The sequence below is a fragment of the Puma concolor genome, chromosome A2, assembly GCF_028749965.1.
Source record: "Puma concolor isolate L17-30 chromosome A2, mPumCon1.1.hap2, whole genome shotgun sequence".
Taxonomy (NCBI): domain Eukaryota; kingdom Metazoa; phylum Chordata; class Mammalia; order Carnivora; family Felidae; genus Puma; species Puma concolor.
Window position 1 is genome coordinate 109,015,884 of NC_141668.1, and position 13,173 is coordinate 109,029,056.

The 13,173-nt window shown below is 53.1% G+C and overlaps 1 protein-coding gene across 1 annotated transcript; it reads left to right on the forward strand.

Moving 5' to 3' along the window:
• The first annotated feature begins 2,143 nt into the window (after window positions 1-2,143).
• On the forward strand, window positions 2,144-10,662 carry PURB (purine rich element binding protein B). Its single transcript, XM_086697166.1, has one exon. The coding sequence runs from the start codon at window positions 2,324-2,326 to the stop codon at window positions 3,233-3,235; it is 912 nt and encodes a 303-aa protein (XP_086553292.1). The 5' UTR covers window positions 2,144-2,323; the 3' UTR covers window positions 3,236-10,662.
• Window positions 10,663-13,173: the final 2,511 nt, after the last annotated feature.

Sequence of the window (13,173 nt, forward strand, 5' to 3'; positions counted from 1 at the left end):
GCCCTCGGCCAGGGCTTGTGGGAAGCCAACATACAGGCTCAAGTATGAAATGTGACATTGACTCCTCAGCCTTTCAACCCCCATCTGGTCTGCCTGCCCTGCCCCCCCCCCACAGCCTCCTGGGGGCTCAAGTCAGACCCACCCTGTCTGCCTGTGGCTCCCCAACCTGTGCCCCTCTGCTCGACTTAGCTTGTCTGGGTCCCACAGCTGCCTAGAGGTCTCCCTTCGGGCAGCCGGCCAGCTCCTCAAATTTAACATGCCGACCGACACTTGGGCCCGCTCTCATTTGTGCCGGATTTGCCAAAAGGCAGTCGCAGCAGGTGCTTAAGGCCACTAAGAAGAAACAAACTTCTGGGGAAAGAATTTGACATTCCAAAGATGCATCAAAGTGGCCCATCTAGTGTACCAGTCACTGTGACTTGCATGGGGCAGGACCCCGAGGTCTCTGTTCGGTTCTCCCCATCAGCCCCCGAGCTGGCCCTTCCCAGCAGCCCTGGGCACTCTAAACTCAACTTTACTCCTGTTACATGTCCCCATATCTGGTTTTTAATCCTGACTCTTCTCTTGCCCCAAAGGCACGTCCCATCTCTGCTCCCTTGGGTCTGCAACAGTCGTTGCCTCCCATTCGAGCCGTCTTGCTGTCCTGTGCCATGGGTCACCTCCTAGACATACAGAGCAGACATGTCACACTCCTGTTCACACAGCTCTGGGGCTCCCCTTTAACCGAAGCCCAAGCCTTTGCCTACAGGTCAAGGCGCTCCCACTGCGGTGTGCACCACCCCCTCCTCACAGACCGGGCCCGGGCTTCAGTCAAACCAGACTTCTCGCCATCTGGGAACATATGTTCCCACTGCCCCAAATAATCTCCATCCATCTCCACCTGTCAAGATCTGTTCTTGTTCAATAAATAGCACTGGGACAATTGGCCATTGAAAGGACATTTTTTAGATTCTCTGCTTCAGAGTATACGCCAACATTTATTACAAACTAGAATTAAACATAAAATATATACAATGTAATCACATGTATTACACAACCAAACTGTAAAACGTCTGAAAAATATGAGCTTATCAAACACATGAAAGGGAACAGCATAAGCTTAATGAAATTCCAGAGTAAACAGGCAATAGATGTAATTCCGGGGACAGAACCTCAGTCATCAGCGGCAAGCTGACGTAAGTGGGCAGAGAGCAGCGCGCCCTCCGCGCCGCCAACCGAACGGGCCCGGGCAGCGCGGGAACTCGGTGGCTCGGTCAGCAGGAACTCAGACAAGGAACCGCGCGCACGTCTTCGACGAGGGTCTTGCACGAGGGCCGGGTGAGGTCTGGCCTTTCATTCCTTCCCTAGCTCTTGGGCGTCGTGTCCTCTCCAAGCCTGAACCTTTCCGAGCCCCAAACCTGATGTTTTTGGGCTCTCCCGTGTTTGTTTGATAGCGATCACCCTGATTTTATTTTTGATTGGGTCTTTTTCACGAACGGAGAAGGGCTGATTACTACGCAGCGCGCGGTTTGGTGCTTTGCACGCGTTATATCACGTGCTTATCGCTCCCGCTTAGCACGCGGAGGAACCCGTCACCGTGGCGACGCTCATTTCCCCAAGGAGCTCCCGCGCCCGGCCCGCCGCAGCCCGGGGACACCCGCGCCCCAGGCAACGAGCCCGGGGGGCCGGCAGGGACCGATCCTCAATTCCGCTCCCCTTCCGCCCTGGCAGCGGCAGGATGACAACACCGCGCGCCCACGTGATGCGAGCGCCTGCCACTCCCTGGCCGTTGCCCAGCAACACCACCAGGGGGGCTTTGTTCTGAGTACGGATGGCCGGGCATTCCCGCACCCCGCCCCCCCGCCATGTTCTTTACTTCCTCTACCTTTAAAAGTAATAACAATCAAAACCGCGGCACTGAAGCACCCCTGAGACACGCGACCACAAAACGGGTGCACAACACCTCCGCCCGCGGCCTCCCGCGCCCTCCCCAACCCAGGATGTCCTCCCCTTCCCAGTGCACCGTACGCCGTGCGCCGCTACGTCACTGCCTCGCGCCCCGCCGCTGCGGGCGCGGCGCTTCCGGCCGCGAGGACGTGTGGGCGGGGGCGGGTGGCGTCAGGGGGCGCGCGCCGGAAGCTGGCGGGAGCCGGGCGGAAGTGGCTGGGCGGAGCGCGGGGCGATGGGGGGCGGCGGCGGCGGCCGGCGATGAGCGGCGGGAGCGCGTGAGCGGCCGGCGGGCGAGGCTGGGGGCCCGGGAGAGCGAGCCGCAGGGCGGAGGGCGGGCGCGAGCGCGGCGGGCGGCGGCGGCGGCCGAGGCGCGGCGGCGGCGGCGGCCGAGAAGATGGCGGACGGCGACAGCGGCAGCGAACGCGGCGGCGGGCCCGGCGGCTTCCAGCCTGCGGCCCGCGGCGGCGAGCAGGAGACGCAGGAGCTGGCCTCAAAGCGGCTGGACATCCAGAACAAGCGCTTCTACTTGGACGTGAAGCAGAACGCCAAGGGCCGCTTCCTCAAGATCGCCGAGGTGGGCGCGGGAGGCTCCAAGAGCCGCCTCACGCTGTCTATGGCGGTGGCCGCCGAGTTCCGCGACTACCTGGGCGACTTCATCGAGCACTACGCGCAGCTGGGCCCCAGCAGCCCCGAGCAGGTGGCGGCGGCGGCGGCGGGCGCCGAGGAGGGCGGCGGACCGCGGCGCGCGCTCAAGAGCGAGTTCCTGGTGCGCGAGAACCGCAAGTACTACCTGGACCTCAAGGAGAACCAGCGCGGCCGCTTCCTGCGCATCCGCCAGACGGTCAACCGCGGCGGCGGCGGCCCCGGGCCTGGAGGCCTGCAGAGCGGCCAGACCATAGCGCTACCCGCGCAGGGCCTCATCGAGTTCCGGGACGCGCTGGCCAAGCTCATCGACGACTACGGCGGCGACGACGACGAGCTGGCGGGCGGCGCGGGCGGCGGCGCGGGGGGTCCGGGCGGCGGCCTGTACGGCGAGCTCCCGGAGGGCACCTCCATCACGGTGGACTCCAAGCGCTTCTTCTTCGACGTGGGCTGCAACAAGTACGGCGTGTTCCTGCGTGTGAGCGAGGTGAAGCCGTCCTACCGCAACGCCATCACCGTCCCCTTCAAGGCTTGGGGCAAGTTCGGGGGCGCCTTTTGCCGGTATGCGGACGAGATGAAGGAGATCCAGGAGCGGCAGCGGGACAAGCTGTACGAGCGACGCGGCGGGGACGAGTCCGAGGGCGAGGAGGTGGACGAGGACTGACGCGAAGCGCACTTCCTCCCCGATGGGCCCCCCGCCCCACCACCATCCCCTTGGCCAGAGAGCCCCTTTCCCGCTCATCCCCAGGGAGCCAGTGGAGGCGGAGCCGGGGGGGGGCCCATCGGGAGAACACACAATGAAAAATAATACAGTTAATTAAGAGAAATAACCACAAAAGAACAGTCGCGAACAATTAAAAGCAGCAAAGTTCCAAGGAGCTGACAGCAATCTGCAAAAAGAGGACAACCTGAGCAAAATCGTTTCGGCTTCTGTTGTTTCCATCTGAGGTTTCTGAACTTACCAGGGTAGCCCTGGAGGGGTCAGAGCTTCACATGCCCAGGCCGTTGATGACAGCTGAATTGGTGTCACGCCTGGGTGTCTTGGCCTGACCATCTCTCCAGACCTCACTGTCATGGTGTCGATCCCTTCACATTCACTGAAATCAGCATATTGGATCTGGGTCTTCATGGAATTCTTGAGAAGGGAGAGGCCTTTATCTTTATCCAATTCTGAGAGTACAGGTTTCACGCAAAGGAATGCGGCTCCAAATAATCATGGACAGGGCAAAAGAGCAAATCAGGAAGCCACCAGGGAACGTAGAAACCCATTGGGTTCTGTCTAAAATGGCTTTGTGTGGAACCTGGACCAGTGGCTGTCTCTTTGCGGAATTGTTTTTCTGGATGCAGATGGAGTCAGACGTCAGTCCTTCAACTAGAATCTGTTACTAAAGGATTTTAAAAGTTGGCAGAATTTCTCCGAAGATCAGAGCAGTTTTACACTGGGGATTGCTGAGGCAGACGCAGGAAGAAATCTGGCATCAAGCACAAGGAGGACGGAGTGGATGGGCTGCCGCTCACTTTAGTCCACTCCAGGTCTGCAGACACCGAGGTCCTTACCCAGAGATGGTTTAGGGGTGAATGAGAGCCAGGTGCCCGTGGCTGCACCGTGCGAGGCCAGCGAATTATGGCTACTTCGGCTGTTTGGGCCACTGGTTGGCTGGATTTTAAACCGTAAAACTTGAAGATCCCTGCAAAAGGAACCGTGTGGCTACGAGCCTGAGCTTTAATGGAATGTACGTCCTCCCGGGAAAGTTGGGGATAACCAAAACTGAAGTCTTCATCTACCTTCAGTTGAATCTGTGGATTTGCTCAAACACTAAAGATCCTCAGGTCCAGAATTCCAGCATCATCTATTCTTTTAAAGTAGATTTGTAAGAACTTGATCCATTGTTTCAGTACCTCACAATCGAAGTTGGCAAATGATGGATGAGTGATTCGAGCCGTGTGCCCTTCGGAAGCTGAAATCCATCTGCATGGGGATGAAGAACGTGAAAACGCTATGTCCTGGAAGCATTTTTATACCATCTTGAAATTTCCACAAACTGGCCCTTGGCCAGTTGACCCAGCTGTTTTCCAAGAATAAAAGTTGGGGTTTTCAAGGATCGCCTCTTCTATATTTTAAATGGATTTTCAGTAAAAATGATTTTTACTAATCAAGTTAATCCCACCCCATCAAAAGGTATTTCTAGAAGTGTCACAGATCTAGGTGACTTTGAATTGAACGGGAGCTAACGTTCTTTCCAAAGTTTGTAGGTCTTCCTGTGCGACACCTTCTCAACCGGGAGGCAGGTAACCCCCACCTCCACGATCTTAGTATTTTTTTTTTAACTGCATGCCTGCCCTTTATTTGAGCTGCCTTTTAATTTATTGCGTACCCTTTTTATTATCTTATTTTGGTATTATTCAATCTATACAATCTTTTTGTATTTATTGGGAAATAAGTGATCTACAGAAAGGTCGTTTTCACGCATTGTGGCCGAGAGGGAGAGCAAGAACTGTACATAAAATTAGGCTTTTTTAAAAATTAGACTGATTCAGAATACTGTCGATCTTAGATTTTTTTTTTTAAAGTGGAAGAGCCACAAACAATGGTGCCCTTTTCAGACTATTTCTCTACTCTCATCATCCACAGTAGACTTTTTAAACAGATTTTTTTTAAAGCTTTTCCTTTTTTTAAAAAAAACTTTCTCCGTTGCAAAGAATGTTTCCTAAATTGTATGGGAGCAATAGTATTTTTGATGTTTTAATGACATCCGTATACTTGTACTGTATTTTGTACTATAAGGCAGCTGTTTTCAATAATGTCCTGCTGTATTTACCTATGTGTTTTGAGTGTTTATTTCTTTGCTGCGGAGAACAAATCCCTGCATAGTTTTGGTAAGGGCGCCGAGAAGCTGGCATGAGGTTTACAGAAACTGTTTTGGTTTCAGACTTCAAGGCAGCGATGGAAAGTAAGGTTGCAGCTCTCAGTTCATTGCTGTGACTTTTTCCTTTTCAAATCATGTACGATTCCCATGCAGACCGACGCGTCTGCTCACTTCCGCGAGGGTTCCCGTCGCCCAGCTGCAGTGAGCCAGTTCAGTTCTGCAAGGGTACAGCGCCTCTCCTTTCTAAGGGGCGGGTTGTCTTTTCTTTTCGTTCGGCTGAATTGCAGTCCTAGCCTTGCCTTTCTATTCTGTAGAAACGACAGGGTCTTCGCAGTCCTTCACCAGTGGCTACTAAGCTATAATTAGCTGAATAGAAAGAATGTGGAAGTGGTCTGAGGCATATAGACTATATGCCAGGAGCACTACCATATACGGCATCAGCTTTGGTTACCAGAGAAATTTTCTTAGTCATTAGACCATGTAACAGTAATATATCATATGTAAATCTTTAGATATCAATTTGAGAATCCTCCAAAAACAGGAGCAAAGAATGCATAAGCTATGTGTTGGAAAAAGTAATTTATATTAAAATTTTGACCTGCCTATGTAAGATTAAGTGGTAAATGTCATAGTGGTGGGTTTTTAAGTCTTAGCTGATCTCAGAGGTTGGTTCCTCCTGCAGGGGTGGCTCGGGGCCTCCCTCCTCCCTGCAGGAAGGTTACGGGAGGGAGGGTGTTGATTAGCTGTGGCGTTTCACCGACCCTCATTCCGCTCACTGATCTGGGGCAGTAGAAAGCCTAGAAGCACGGAGGCCGTTCCTTTGATGTGCGGTGGGTCCGAAAAGGCTGTTTTGGAACTCGTTCATAAACCGTGCTCATTAAGGAAAATCTTGGTTGATTCTGGCCACCACATGGCCTTACAGATGGGGAGACACCCACTTTTTTTTATCTTGTGTTTCGTCGTCTCCTACGAACAGTGATTTTTAGGGCTCATTTTTTTTAACTTTGGCAAACATCCCAGCGAATCACATGTTCCAAATAGTCCTGTTTCTGAGAAGCAGGGAACTAAAATCCCCTTTCAGACAATTGCTAAATCGTTTCTCAAACTACTGCTGTTAGAAACGCGAGAAGTCAAATTTTAGGCACAGGATCAAGAGAGCAAAAGTCTATGACGAGATCCTACGACTCCCTTTTGGTTTCTATCGTCCCTGCTGTCGTTCAAGCAGGACGGCCATCCTCGGCAGCACAGAAAGGCCCCCGTGCACGCGCTCTGCCCAGGGCGCAATGTCCATCGGCACAGCACCCCAAATCCAAGTGGAAACCAAACGGAAAACCCAGACACCCTATGTTGCTGCGGGAGGCATGTAGATGGTATAAGGGACTGTGGCCGCGGCGCACACGCGGCCACCTGTCAAGTCACTTTCCATAACTTTACTGCAAAACGATGGAGAAGCTTCGGGTGCGGGCAGCCCATCGCCTCCCGCCGCCTCTGTTCCCTCCGTCGTTCTGCGGTAGTCGCAGGTCTTTTAAGAGACGCGAGCTTCAGTTTTCTCAAAACAAAACAATTATCCTGTCTTATCCGAAAATGCAGGGTTGTGGGCAAAAGAGGCTGGTTATAATAATGCCCTCATATTGAGTGGTGTGAAAACGGCTGCACACTGCAGGCACCGTGGTTGCCGAGGACGCTTTGTTACGCGTGACCTTGACTGGCTCTACTGGAGGGTAGTGACCCACGCAAGGTGTGGCAAGGTAACCAATCGTTGGCGTCTGCCTTGCTCTGAGGTGGATGAGCTGGAGGAGAAGCTTGAGTGTGTAAGCCGTGCACATGAGTATTCTTCACTGTAAATTGTGTTTTCATTTTTAACCCAGTTGACGGTACTTTGTCCAATGCACAACTGATCTCTCAGTAGATATTCATTTGCAAATAGCGTGGCCTTGATCAGTGAGAGGGAAGGGGAGAAGTGACTCTGCGTGCGGGCAGGTGGTCCCTTTACCAGGGGGCCGCCTGCAACACGCTTAGTGGCGAATGCGCTTGCGGTTCGTCTCCTTTCTGACTGGGGAAAGTTCATGGTTTTGACCCTGGAGGTATGAATTCAATTGAGTTGTCTTCTATTTTTAGGAAGTATCAGAATTGCGCTGATAAGTAACAAAGTTGACTGCTTTGGTGTCCAATCTCAGGTTTTAGAATATATATAGTGGTGTGAAAACCCCACTGTTAACTCTTAAAACAATTTTAATTTAATACACCCTAAGAGTCCCACGCACGAGGCCTGCTCAGAGAGTAAGACCTCACCCGTTTCGCTCCTTTTCCACTTTGTACTTCACTTGAGAAAGTGTCGATGATTTACATTGTATATTTCCATTGGAACCCCGACATATTTCTCAAAGCTAAAGCACTTTTTGATAATGAGATACATGGGATCTTTGTGTGATGTGGGTCACGGTTTCTCAGGCTCCCTTAGATAATCTGCTTATGAATATTGTTCTGTGTAAGAAGAGTGAAAATCTTAGCTGATGTTAGAAAGTTTGTATTCTTGATCCAGAATGCGTTTTGCTAGCTTCCAATGCGCGGGAGAGTAGACAATGCTGCGTTCACGAGGTAATACGTTACTTTCCCTTAAGCCTTAAGGTAACTTTTTGTTTTTTTTCCTGTCAACAACAGCACTGAAGTTCTAGTAAGTGAATGAGATGATCAGTTTCCAGGGTTGCTTTTAGAGTACTGTAAATCAGCTAGTTGTCTTCCTAAACAGTTACCATCCCCCTTCAGTAAACTGGATGGTGGGCGTGTGGGTGGGCTGGGGAGATCGTTTGTAGAAAAAAGAAAAGAAAAAAAGAACCACGTTTACCTTAAGAAAAATACAGACACAAAGTTAAAATCGTGCATGTCAGGGCCCTGTGTGAAATTCCAGACATGCGTCAGGTCCCCGGTTGTTAATCCAGAAAAGCAAACTCCTTGATTTTCAAGTCTGTGCCCAGAAGTTTCCAGAACTCAAGCTCGGGAACGGGGAACGGTGGGCTCCCTTCCTGTATCTCAGTTCACTCAAGTCACTGTTCCCAGCTCTTGGGCTTAAAACGTTTTCATTACTGTTATTTTGCTAACTGTGGTCCAGTTGTCAGTATGGAAATTGGACTTGGGGAAAACAAAAAAAACAATCCACTTGTACCATGAAGACTTACTACTCTGGAGGTTTCCAGTTAACACTTGTTTCTCTGATCCAAGTAAGACTTTTATGAATGTATTCTGTATTTCCTGATGAAACAGGGAATGTGCCATCAGTGTGATCACGCTTGCTCACCCCCCATCTCTTAGGTTTCATTTGAAAATCTGCCTCCTCCTTCCTCAGATTAGACATTCCGACTGGGACTGGGAAAGCTGGGTTCAGACGGCAGCAGACACCATATTGGTAGTTTCACCGCTCGGTGGGGCTTCTGATAACAGGAGGGCAGAGCTTTATTTGAAGCAAAAAAAATATTCCCCCCCCTTCCCCAGAGGTGATTCTGACAAATGGTTTTTTGAAAGGGTCTGACTGTACTTGTGATTAGCATGAAGGTTTGAGTCTAGGAGCAGATGTCATTCCCTACATGTAACATGCCCGCTGATGTGGATGAGGGGGAGGGTTGGTTCTGTGTTTAGGGGTGATGAATTGTGGGGCCACCGTATCCCGAGAGAGTGGTAGATCTATCCGTGCTCCTTGTGCACGAGTATACTGTAGGCGACACGAGCCTGTCTTTTTTTTCCTGCCTTCAGTAACTTCAACAGCTAACTCAAGAAAAGTCAGTTAGACTAGACCTTGTTTCCTATAGGCAGCTGTCCATCCCCAGCCTCACAGTGTGTTGTAACATCAGGCGAGGTCAAGAGAACTCTGTTTGGAAACAGAATGGCAAGTAGTGGACATAGCAGCAGGGAGGGTCCCAAGAGAATTGAAAAAGAGGACTGTATCACTAAGCACACTTGTGTTGTAGGGATTGGTTACAATTTCATTGTAAACAGCTCATGTGGGGCACGCACCCTTTCCTCCCAGCCCACCTGTCTTCACATCCCAAAACTCTCTGGATTTCTAGAAATTAATAGGTGCAGCAAAAGTCCAAAAACTGAAGTTAAGTCAGTACAGAGCTTACTTGTAGAGTCTGTATTTTACACGTTGTGGTCGCAGGTGAGTCTATTTGGTTGTTTTTCAGTGATTATCAATATTTGAGTAATAACTAAGAATATCGGTGCATTTGAACAGTTAGTGGGGATTTACTCTTCCTTTTGCTCCTTCATGCAAGTGTTTTTCTAGGATCACTTCTAGAAGTCCATTTGTCTTCTGATAGGTCTCCAGGTAACACACTGTCCGTTCTGTAGGCACCTTCACTGCCAGTCATGATCACCAGGGGCTTCCTTAGACCCGAGTCTCCACTCCAAAGTTGGGACTGATGTCCTATCGGTAGAGAATCTGCAGAAGTTGTTGAAATGAGTTAAAACCAAATCTTGACAGCAAGAGACGGAGCTTCCCTGATCTAGACGGACATCTAGGTATTTTATTGGGGGGATGGCTCCGGTCTCTGAGTAAATACCCACATGCTTATGCGTTGTGCACCAAGTGTGTGTTCCTGTGTATGGATTTGTAGAACTGATTTCTGCTTCAAGAGAAGCCGCACCTTTAATTTTATAAGGTCCCCTCCACCTGTAACCCTATAAATATTTGTAAATAGAACACTAAAATCTGTAGCGTTAGGATCAATTTGGGAATATCTGCTGAGAGACCAAAAAGTTCATTTTTTTAAGTACCTTGGTTAAAGAGTAAAGATTATTCCTCTTATTTTTCAAAAGAAGAATGCACTTTAACAAACAGCTGCACGGGCGATTCTGACAAACCCGTGGAGCGCAGTGCGGTTCAGAAATCACACTTCCTGGAAACCGTTCAAAAGCAGAGAGTAGACGGGCTGCTGAGCTCACTGCCTGGAGACCGGCGACTCCGGTGCCAGTCGGTCTCCAGACAAGCAGGGCTGCTACAAAGGCGCAGCGAGAGCACAGCCAGAAGCTTCCGGCAGGCCTGTGACAGGCGGGTCCCGTATTTACCACTAACTAGCAAAACTGACAGAAAAGCAGAGAGGAAAAAAAAGTGTAAGAATCCTTACTGCTGGTGTGCACTCCTTACAATAGCGGATTTTGCAAATGGAGTTTTACAGTCTATATTTAAAAATTGTATGTTTGTAACAAATAAAGTATGCAGAAAAGTGAATGACAGTCTTGTGCTGGTGTCTGATTTAAGGAATCAGGTGGGGACCGGGAGGGAAAGACCACTGACCGTCCTTGGGCTCATAAGTGGGTCTGGAACCGGGTGCATTGCCACCCGAAATGACCTAAAAGCCAGTGCAGCTTGCATCCCGGAGGCGGCTGGGGAGGCCCGAGCCCCTGGGTTGGCGGCGGGGCCCCCTCCTCGGTCAGCAGTCTGTGGCAAGCCAAGGCTGCAGATTAGTTTCCGATTTGGTTCATATTCCAGACAGGCTACTACTTGCTTCCCCACCAGATTCCCAGTCCACCGGCTGCTGGGCCCTGTCCCTTCCAGTGGTGGCCAGAAGCCGCTCCCAGGTGTACCTCACTGTCCATCGTAGCTGAAGGTGGGGGGGGGCAGGGAGCAGCCTTACCCCACCTTAAAGGAAAAAGACCAATGCTCAGTCCCTAGATCCCAGTCATGCTTCCTAAACCTTTGAGGAAGCCCCTGTACACTTACCAGAGGCCCCCCCAGGAGCTTTTATCTGGGAGGCCTGGGTCAGCTGATACCCATGGTATTAGAAGTTGGATTCTTGTCCAAGCAAAAGTAAAAGTACACATCCCACCGGCTGCCAGCAGCGGCGCCTCGAGAAAAGGCCAGCGGGTGACAAGGTGAGGCGGGTGAGCACCAGTGTGGCGGGGAAGTGGTCTTGACCCCGATGGCCGTCTTGTTGGATGTGAGGGATGGGGTCAAGGGACTAGCAGGGCGTGTCATCCCCCAGCGCCCCGGGTTCGTCCGGATGAGTTAGAGGCCCCGGCCACGAGATGGCCCCTGCACCCACCCACACAGTGTCCCTGGGACTGGAGTCCCTGGCCGTGCCCCGCGAGCCACAGAACCGCTGGGGGAGCAGAGCACTGATGCCCAGGCACCAACCGGGACCCCTGCATCAGAGTCTCGGGGACACGCAGGTGGTGTTCTGTGAGCTTTGCTCTACCTCTGTAAGTGCCCCAAGGGACCCTCCTGAGTCGGGGATGGGAACCAGTGGCCTGCGGTATCGCGGGGCACAGAGAGGTGGGTGAAGGGCCGGGAATGTCCGCTGCAGGAAAACAAAAGACACCCAGGATGGCGGAGGAGGTCCCAGACTGGCTTTACCCTGTGACCCTGTGCCTCGACTGCCCGCAGCTCCACCCACACCCGCTCGCAGCGTCTGCAGCCCTTCCCGGGGAGGCCGGGTCCCCCGCCTTTGCCAGGGTCCCAGGCCACTTCCCAGGAGCTGCCGCAGGTGCAAGGCCGCACTCTGACCCCTCGGGGGCGCCTCCGCGGGCGCGCAGGTGCCGCCGCCGCCCCGCGAGCTGCTTTTCGGGAACCCTGAGCTGGCTTCTGTCCCTGCCTGTGTCACACACTAACAGTGTGGCCCTGGGCAAGTATCGGACACAAACTCGAGGCCCCGCGACAGTCTGGTGTCCAGAGAAGCCCCCTGGCGGCCGCAGCCGGAATCTTAGCGCTCGACCGACAGCGAGCCCCACGCGCTAAGCTAGCGCACCGGCTGCGGAGCACAAGGTCCGCGGCGCCCCCGGACGGGCAGCCAGAAGACTGGGGGGCTTCGGGAGACGTGGGGGAGCCAAGTCCCGTGCCCCGCTCTCCGGAGGCCAGGCCGCGAGGCCGCGCGGGGGCGCAGGAGCACCTCCCTCCTCGGGGACCAACCGCTCTACCTCAGATCCCCAGGCGCCTGTCCCCAGAGCCCAGCGGGGGCGGCAGAGGCGGGGAGCCGCTGGGAACCCACTCCGCCCGTCCTCCCGCGCCGCTCTTCGCGCCCTGGGTTCTGGGAGGGCGCGAGCGCACCTGCTCCGGGCCTCCGGCAGGTGGACCGGGTGCCGAGGCTCCTCGCCCGCGCTTCCCGCTTCGGAGGCTATGGAGGGGCGCCCCTGGGGGCCGAGCGCCCCAGTCTCCGCAGCTAGGAACCAGACATCAGCCAAAGCAGCCTTCACTCCTCGCAGGAGGCCGTATTCCCCACGCAGGAGGAAAGTTCGCGTAGACCTCGCCGGTGATCGGTGTACACCTCAGCGGGCCCAGGTACGGCCTCTAGGCTAGTCCGCGGCGGGAATGAGTCCACATCTACACCAGTTCTCTTCGCTGAGGCCCCACTCCCATGCCAGGAGCCCGCGCGTGCTCCACTGAGCCTTCCAGAACTTCGTAGGGCTCCTGCAGAAAGGCAGGCGGACGTAGAAGGGCCGGGTCACACTCACCAATGCCTTCAGGGTATGGTATCTCAGAACAAAATTAAAATATTTCCCTAAAGTTAAAAAGAGAAAGGTGCCGATTTGGTTCATTTGTATCAGTGGCCAAGAAATAAAATGCTGTGGTCTTGGATCAGGCTGAGCCCCACTCAACCAGGAGCATCCGCAGCACCCTGTGTGAAAATCGGGTTTCCCTGCCGGGGACACAAATGGGCCCAGAGTCACACTGCAGGAGTGGACTGGGGCCAGACAGGTACTTCCTACCAACCCAGTGAGACGAGCTAGTGGACTTGAAAATAGC